Below are 9,358 nucleotides of genomic sequence, written 5' to 3' on the forward strand. Positions count from 1 at the left end.
CTAGAATGGCTGCACCCATACTTAAACCATAACACCACCACCATTGCCAATGCACTTACTTGAAGTGCCAACTTGATCAAAAGCCATATCGCTACCAGTAACAATGGCAGTATTTCTACTAGAGGATCTGACAACAGATGGAGTCCTAGTACTTTCCCCAATTGTAGCAGTACTCATACTATTAGTCCCTACAGGACTAGTACCCCTATCAGTGGGTACCACCCCTCTTAACAGTGGCTTTTGGAGGCCTATTAGTACCAGCACCCTTTTGAACATCAGTGCTAGGTGTTTCAACAGTGGAAGCAAACTTATCCTTCCTAACTGGCCTACTACTTGTATCATCCCTACCAACCGTTGTATCAAGAAATCCATTGATGGTATACATATCTACACGTGGTGATTAATGACATCCATCTACTCACACATAGCAAACATCTGCATAACATCTGGATTAGACCTCACATCCATCTCTTGAATCTTATCAAATAATTTGAATTTCACAGAGAACCTCAATGTTCTTCCTTCAAGGACATATTTAAAGACTTGAGTTTTACACATCATGCACCACATCAAAGGTAGCCATACTTGTTTGGGTCTACCAATCTTGCTTTAGTAATTAAGCCCATAGTAGTGATAAACTATGTTGCATACGACTACTATTGTGTCTAGAATTCTTCAAATAGTGGCCTACAATGGTTAACAGATAAACATTACTCAATTAAGCAAAACTCATACAACCCTGAGAAGAGCTCGCAGCCACATGCATACATAGCTCATTACAATAGTCATGTACGTTGAGATTAAGCTTGTCCCGGGTTTCCTCTTGAAGCGGCGCAACTCCCAATCCTGGCTTCTAAGCTCCAAGCCTATCTCCCACTTCCATGCACAACTCATATAACCCAGAGCACAAATCAAAACCACATACATGCACAACTCATTATAGTGATCATATAACCCTTAGTACAACTCATATAACCCAGAGCACAAATCAAACAATCCAGATCTTCTACGGCGTGCCTGCCTGTAGCGGAACACAAATAAGGCGAGGCGCAATGACTGCCTTACCCCTGCCTGAGCGTCTTGCCCGAGCGAAGGTAAGGCGGTCATTGCACCTCGCCTTATTTATGCGCCGCTCAGGCCGCTACAGGCAGCGCATCATAGAGGATCATGATCCCAAATCAAAACCACATACATGCACAACTCATTACATTGATTATATAACCCTTAGCACAACTCATATAACTTTGACCATAGCTCAACATCAACTCAAAATCATTTCAAAACCAGTTCAGTTCATATTAAATTTCTTGGGGTTAACCATCTTTCCTAATTTGCTTAATCAGAAAGGGGGTTTTAACTTACAGTGAGGGGATGGGATTTTGGTCAAAGTGCAGGGATGAATAGCTCAACTTCGGGTGGGGATGAGTAGCAGGTACAAGGGCTCCTATTGCAGTTTGAACGCCGGTAATGTGTAGCAGGTACAAGGGCGGGTATGAAGACGTCGATCAGGACGAGGATGAGGTCGTCAGTTAAGCTTTTGGGAGATGGAGTTAGCAACAACGATCGAGTACAAAGTTAGAACTTCATTGAGGGCAAATTAGTAACATCAACTCTCTAAAGGGTAGAGTGGTCAATTAAAAGTTTATTTTCAAATTACGTCGTCTGGACAAATCGGTAAATCACTAGCAGATCGGAGCTGTCGGTAATAAGGTTTGGAAAGTATGAGCAGCCTGAGTAATTATCAGAAACACATGGGAGATCAATGTAATTAAGGTTTAGTAAAGGAGAGGTCCATGTAATTTACTCTTTTAAATTTAATCGAGAACTTTAACCGCATTCAAATGGGTATAACGATATTTTGAGGAAAAAAAATCGTTTTCCATGTGTGCGTGCGTGCGTGCGGGAGTGACGTGTGTTGCATTCCTACCGCTGTTCTAAAATTCGTTTATTCCGAAACGTTCAAAGTTGGATTGGGTTGGTAGAGACTAGAGACGTTGCAGAGCCGCTGGTCTGTTCTTACGTTGCTAATTTGTCGTATTCATATCTCCGAAAGGCTTAGGTGACTAAAAATATGATTTCTGATCGCCCAAAATTCAAACTATTTCATCGAAGGAGTCGGAGTTAACTACCCTGTTCAGCTGACCTGTTCTATCATGGCAACGTTACTGAGGAGGGTCTGGGAATCCATATCTTGTCGTTCCAACTCGAATTGGAATTCATCTGGAACAGAATGGCCAATCGTCGTTGAATCATCTACCGGCGCCTTTGATCAGATACCTTCCGATATCTTCATTCAAATTCTCAAATTTCTCGGGCCCAAGGAAGCTGCCCGACTAAGCCTTGTATGCAAATCATGGAAATTACTTGTTTCCGATAATCGTCTTTGGATTTTCTTCCTTCAGAATCAACAGGAATCATGGGATGCGATTGTGTTCGCTGAAACGAATTTGAGATCCGGCTACCCTCCTAAGTAAGTCGCTAACTTAGCAGTTTTCTTCCCCTGTTCCCCCTCACTCTTTCTCTTCCCTGATTTTTTTCCTATATGACTGATTGGGATTCATAAACTTTTAAGGTCAATGAATTTGGTTCAGTGGCAATATTCCAGTCATTCTTCTTCGTGTTTTTGATGGGCAAGTGGTCACTCTTTCTTTCGAGTTGTCTTAGTTTGTGAAAATGTAGGAACTGAAGGCTCGTTCCACCCAGTTATTATAAATTAGATAGATAAATAATCAAATTAAATTTGCTCATGGGTCTAAACAAAATATCAGCTACAACTATTACCATTGTCATCATCACCATTATTGTTTTTATTATCATTACCATTTTATTCATGTTCTTGTTGAAATGATTTCAAAATTAAGTTGGTTTTTATTGTTGGGATGTCATATTAACCAGTAATAAAGTCAATTACTGGAAGAAATGGTGGTTTTTGTTGGTTCCAATGATGTTGGAATGCCTTTTATTTTTTGTGTGTGCGTGCGTGTATGTTTGTTTCTATTGGGTTCTTCAATCTTATCCTGTCATCCCATTTGTGTTTCTTCTTTTGTAATAGTTCATGTGCTGAGAATCTGTTTTATTGTTTATGTCCTCCCCGTCAACCTCTTCTCTGTGCTTGATGCTTTTGTTTCCCACTCCATAAGACTATGAGTTATTATTGCAGGACATTTTGCCATCAATTGACTCAAATATCTTTTATGAATGTTTATGCTCAACGTGCAAAAGTAACTGGTTCTGTTATCATTGATGGTGAGTTTCTGCTACTTTACCTTTGTAAACTTGATCATTATCTAGGAGAAATGATCCAGTTCTACTTTTCTATTAGTTTATTTCGTGGATACATTGATTCAACATGGTCATCTTTGTTACTAGTCTGTTGTTTTTTGAAGTATAAAGTTCAAGTAACTATGTAGGTAACTCACAAAGCATTATGTATGGAGATGACTGGGTACAAAAGGAATCACATTTTACAACAAAACCAATTATTTTAATTAATAATTTCTTACAATTGGGTGGGTAACAACTATCAGTTTGTCTCTAATTTAGTACTTGGTAAAACTTCTTGAGGGCAGACCTCGGCGCAACGGTAAGGTTGCTCCACTCGTTCGAGTCAGGAAATAGCCTCTCCGCGAAGCAGGGGTAAGGCTATGCACATTATGACCCTCCCCAGACCCCGCAGGGTTGGGAGCCTTGTGCAGTGGCTACGCCGTTTAGTTGGTAAAAATTCCTCCATTTATCTGGAACAGGAATTGGACAGGAAGGGCACAAGTATTTCCTGAGCGGTGCACTCTCCCAGGCAAAGTGATAATTCTGCACACTTGGTAGCATTGAAAGGTTAATAACATTTCCTTTTTAGGAAAAGTATCAACAGGATTCTCCGTAGAAACTTACAACTCATAAGGCATGAGGTGTGAAGGCAAAGATGGATTCGGAGGTATTGGGATTTTATTTTTCGGGGAGGGGGCATGGTGTGAGTGAGGAGAGGAGATCATATATTCTATGTCTCTTGAAGAGGGGAGTCAGATCTTTCAATTCTAGTTTAGTATGGAACTTAAACTTTGTTAAGATGTACCGTAGGGGTATTATAAAAAAAAGTGACTTGGCACTGACAAACTGCCGATGAGTAAGGGGATCCTAATACTTGTACCCTTTCTGAGATTTGGAGTAACCAAGAAACACACAATTGATAGCCTTAAGAGACAACTTATCAACCTGAGGTTGTAAATTATGAACAAAGCACACATATCCAAAAACTTAAGGTGACAAAGTGTTAGATGTGTATAGAGTTGTAATAAGGGTAGTTCTGGTACTAGTCTTGTTACTAGGTACCTTATTATGTAATTCTGTATTTTCTTCTTTTTTACCTTTTACCTCCCTAGGGAGTGAGTTGTAATACTTTAATTTATGACTTTGAAGTAATATAGATGTGTGGAGATCTCTCTCACACACACAACCATTACAATCGAAATATTACTCTTCCATTCTCTTACTCTCTTCTTCTTCTCTTCCTCTCCACCATCTTCCTCCTCTTCTCTTACCTACATCCTTAAACTAAAATCCAACTTGGTATCAAAGCCAAAGGTTTGAGAGTCGTATCATCTCTATTTTCCTCATCTTTTTCCCTCTCTTTGAGATCCTAGAACTCAAGGGATTTCAAAGAAGAGGTTCCTATGTAAATCCTTTGCAAAAGAGGTATGAAGTAGGTTCTCTATAACCTATTTAGGTGATTGAGGATGATTCTTGAGCTACTTTGGAGCTCCATTGAAGCTGTTTTGAAGTGAACTAAGCAGCAGTTAGGGTTTCCGCCAGCTCAAGAGTGAAGGCCATGTTTCTCTCATTCTCGGCATGTTTTTGGAGCTTGGAATAGCTCAACAGAATCGTATAAGGGTCCTCTATATGCTCCAAGTGTGCCTCCTTGATGAATGAAGGTACTGTCCAAGCATAGCTCAGTTTTGTGGATCTGCTCTTCTGCCCAGATTTCCGCCAGTTGCAGGTTGAATCCATGGATCAGGTCCATTTCAGCATGGGTTTGGCTGTTGGACCAGCCTACTAGGATCATATAAGGACCCTAGTTATAGTCTTCGTGTTCTCCTTTGATGGATGAGACTCCTCTTTGAGTTCTACTCAGTTTCGTGGTGTTGTTCTCTGCCCAGGTAAACTCGATAATGCTGCATTTTCCTTGTTCTTGCATTTAGGGTATATTGGACCTCTTGTTTGATTGAAAAGTGATGATGAATATCTGCATTTGAAATATTGGGGCTTTTTAAAGCTGTTTTATCTCTTGAAGAGTGTGGGAGTGAAGCTTTGTTGTGCGGGAATCTTTGTCTTTAAGCTGGCAGCTCTGTTTTTGTGTGTTGGGATAATTTCCTTGGGTTGAGTGTGCACTCCCCTTGCTGGTTGTTACTTGTTTATGGTTAAGTATATCAGACCGAACAATTTTGATCCTTTTGTGTCTACAGCTCAGTCTTATGTGTGTGGCCGTAATGATAGTAGTTCTGTGGCGGCTGTTTTGTTACGGCATCGTCGTCTTGGCCACCCTTCTTTTGTTGTAACGAGGAAATAGTTGCCTCACTTATTTTCTTCTGTTGCTTCTTCTCATGTTTTTCAATGTGAATCATGTATGTTAGCCAAACATTGTCGTTCCTCTTATCCATATCATGGTAATAGAACTACAACCCCTTTTCACATTGTGCATACTGATGTTTGGGGACCTTCCCCTACTACTTCTTTATTTGGCTTTCGTTATTTCGTGTTACTTGTTGATGATTTTTCTCGTGCTACATGGACTGTTCTTCTGAAACATAAAAGTGATGTTTGTGATGCATTTCAACATTTTTATCAGATGATCCTTACCCAGTTTGAAACTCGGATCAAAATTGTTCGGTCTGATAAAGGGGGGGAATACATGTTTGGTGGCCTTCAAACCTTCTTTACTGATCATGGCATTATCCATCAGCTTGCGTGTGTTGACACCCCCCAACAAAATGGGGTTGCTGAAAGGAAAAATCGCCATCTATTGAAGGTCACCCGTAGTCTCTTGTTTGGCATGCATGTCCCCAAGACCTTCTGGTCTGTGGCTCTTCTTACGGCCTCCTTCCTCATCAATCGCATGCCTACTAAACTTCTTGACTACAAATCTCCCTTAGATATTCTATCTCCTACAGTCTCTGCTTTCTCTCTTCCTCCTAAAGTCTTTGGATGTGTTTGTTATGTGCATGTTAATAAATCACATCGCACTAAACTTGATCCCAAAGCTCTCAAGTGTCTCTTTCTTGGGTACTCCTCTACTACCAAAGGTTACAAGTGCTATCATCCCTCTTCTCGCAAGTATTTCATCTCCAAAGATGTGACCTTCCTTGAGTCTGTCCCTTTCTTTGCACCCTCTCAGCATCCTCTTCAGGGGGAGAATTATAGTAGTGAACAGGCTGCTGATCTCCTTCATTCCTCCCTACCTATCTCTCCCTTTATACTTGACATTGGTAAGCACAGGGCTGTGGGTGTAGATGTGAATACAGATCTGGATGTTGACAATGATACTGGTAAGGATAAGGATTACCATATTACCTACAAGAGAGGTGAAGGCTTGCATAATGAAAGAAAGAAGACCTACCAAGAGTCCTCTTTGGATCCAGATCCACATCCTGAGCCTCCTCAATCAGGTGATATTCCTTCCCTCCCATCTGACTTAGACCTTGCCATTGCTGTTAGAAAAGGGAAAAGAGCCTGTACTAATCCTATAGCCCAGTTTGTTTCCTATGATGCTCTTTCTCCTACAGGTCTTGCCTTTGTTACTGCTCTCTCTACTGCTTCTATTCCCAGGAATGTTGTTGATGCTATGTCTGACTCAAAGTGGAGACAAGTCATGTCCGAGGAGATGATGGCCCTTGAAAAGAATGGTACTTGGCAATTGGTGGACCTTCCAAGGGGACGTGTCCCAGTTGGATGCAGATGGGTCTACACAATCAAGTATAAGTCAGATGGGATAGTTGAGAGATACAAAGCAAGGTTAGTAGCCAAGGGGTACAGTCAAGTTTATGGGATTGACTATCAGGAGACATTTGCTCTTGTGGCTAAGCACAACTCTATAAGAGTCCTATTATCCTTGGCTGCCAATAAAGATTGGCCACTATATCAGTTAGATGTGAAGAATGCCTTCCTTCATGGGGACTTGGAAGAGGAAGTGTACATGCAAACTCCACCAGGCTTCAAAATGCCTTAATTGAAGGGAAAGTGTGTCTCCTAAAAAGGCTCTATATGGTCTCAAACATCACCAAAGGCATGGTTTGAGCGCTCCGAGGCTATTCTAAAGGATGGGTATTCCCGAGTCAAGCTGATCACACTCTCTTTACCAAGCGAGGAGATGGTACCATTACAGCCCTCATAGTGTATGTTGATGATATTGTAGTCACTGGAGATGATCTGGTTGAGATTAAAAGACTGAAAATCTACTTGGCTCAACAGTTTGAAATCAAAGATCTAGGTCCCTTGAAGTACTTCTTAGGCACTGAGGTATCAAGGACCAAGAGAGGAATCAACATATGTCAGCGGAAATTTGTTCTTGGTTGATAGAGACAAGGATGTTAGGATGCAAACCGGCAAATTCTCTTATTGAACATTACCACAAACTAGGAGAAGATTGTGGTCCTTCTCTTGTTGATGCGGGAAAATACCAAAGGCTTGTGGGGAAACTTATCTATCTTTCTATGACACGCCCAGATATCTCTTACGCAGTGGGAGTTGTGAGCCAATTCATGCATGCCCCCAAGAGTGGCCACTTGGATGCAGTGTATCGCATTCTCAGATATTTGAAGTCTTCTCCAGGGAAAGGACTGTTGTATGTAAAACACAGTCACTTAAGAATGGAAGGTTTTACTGATGCCGATTGGGCTGGATCCATTACAGACAGGAGATCTACCTCAGGTTATTGTACCTTTGTAGGAGGTAACTTAGTTACATGGAGAAGCAAAAAGCAACATGTTGTGGCCAGATCTAGTGCAGAGGCAGAATTTAGAGCTATGGCTCATGGAGTGTGTGAGCTCATTTGGTTGAAGAGACTAGTTCAAGAATTGGGATTTGGCACTGAAGGGCCTATGAGGCTATACTGTGACAACAAGGCTGCCATCAGTATTGCTCACAATCCTGTCCAACATGACCGAACTAAGCACATTGAGGTTGATAGACACTTCATTAAGGAGAAGATAGACTCTGGCTGTATTTGTACTCCTTTTGTGAAGACCGGTGATCAGGTTGCAGACATCTTCACCATGGCTCTCGCCTCTCCTCAGTTTAGTACTCCCCTAAGCAAGCTGGGAATGCATGATATATATTCTCCAGCTTGAGGGGGAGTGTTAGATGTGTATAGAGTTGTAATAAGGGTAGTTCTGGTACTAGTCTTGTTACTAGTTACCTTATTATGTAATTCTGTATTTTCTTCTTTTTTACCTTTTACCTCCCTAGGGAGTGAGTTGTAATACTTTAATTTATGACTTTGAAGTAATATAGATGTGTGGAGATCTCTCTCACACACACAACCATTACAACCGAATTATTACTCTTCCATTCTATTGCTCTCTTCTTCTTCTCTTCCTCTCCACCATCTTCCTCCTCTTCTCTTACCTACATCCTTAAACTAAAATCCAACTCAAAGAATATAATGGAGATTTTGGAAATAGAATAGAAAAAAGGTGAACAGTTAGCTAGACCCGAAGAGGGCATTTGGTTAATCAAATAACAAGCGGCTAGAACAACATCACACAAAAAATGTTTGGGAACATGCACATGGATCATGAGAGACTGAACAATTTTCAATAAGTGTCTGTTTTTCCGTTCAACAACCCCATTTGTTGGAGTGTATAAGAACAACTTGTTTGATGAATCATACCATGAGCCAAACAAAAGGCAGAGATATCATGCTGAGTGTATTCAAAAGTATTATCAGATCAAAAAACTTTAATGGAAGAGGGTGAGATATCAGCCACGGCCTCACCCAGAATAGGTAGAATCTCAGCCACGGCCAACAACAAATGCATACCCTTCCTTGGGAGAGGGTGAGATATCAGTGCTGGAAGGAGGAACTGTACCTTGAAGGCGGGCAAAAGTCTCATTGAGTGAAGGCACCTTCTCACTAGCAAGCAACTGGATCTTAACCAGAAACAGAATTTAGTTTGGCCATAAACTTAACAACTTGAAATTCACTATGCTGAATTTTCAAATGTTCTAGATGCGTAGTATGAGGTTGATGAATTTTAACTCTTCATACATACCCTTAAAAGTATTGAAGTACTCATTCAAAGACTTGTCCCCCTGTTTGAAGTTAATTTTTTTTTCATAGAGATCATAACTCCGGACATATTCCTCTTGG

The 9,358-nt window shown here is 40.9% G+C and overlaps 1 protein-coding gene across 1 annotated transcript; it reads left to right on the forward strand.

Annotated features, from left to right (window-relative positions):
- Nucleotides 1-2,066: 2,066 nt before the first annotated feature.
- Nucleotides 2,067-3,410, forward strand: LOC122650872 (actin-related protein 8-like). Its single transcript, XM_043844242.1, has 2 exons — nt 2,067-2,470; nt 3,161-3,410. Exons 1-2 carry the CDS (start codon nt 2,154-2,156, stop codon nt 3,408-3,410), a joined length of 567 nt encoding a protein of 188 aa, XP_043700177.1. The 5' UTR covers nt 2,067-2,153.
- The last annotated feature ends 5,948 nt before the right edge of the window (nt 3,411-9,358 follow it).

Source organism: Telopea speciosissima, chromosome 2 (genome assembly GCF_018873765.1).
Source record: "Telopea speciosissima isolate NSW1024214 ecotype Mountain lineage chromosome 2, Tspe_v1, whole genome shotgun sequence".
NCBI classification, from domain to species: domain Eukaryota; kingdom Viridiplantae; phylum Streptophyta; class Magnoliopsida; order Proteales; family Proteaceae; genus Telopea; species Telopea speciosissima.

Coding starts and splice junctions, on each gene's coding strand:
- LOC122650872 (XM_043844242.1), top strand. CDS start 2,154: ATGGCAACGTTACTGAGGAGGGTCTGGGAATCCATATCTTGTCGTTCC. Junction 2,471..3,160: donor AGATCCGGCTACCCTCCTAA/GTAAGTCGCTAA, acceptor TTATTATTGCAG/GACATTTTGCCATCAATTGA.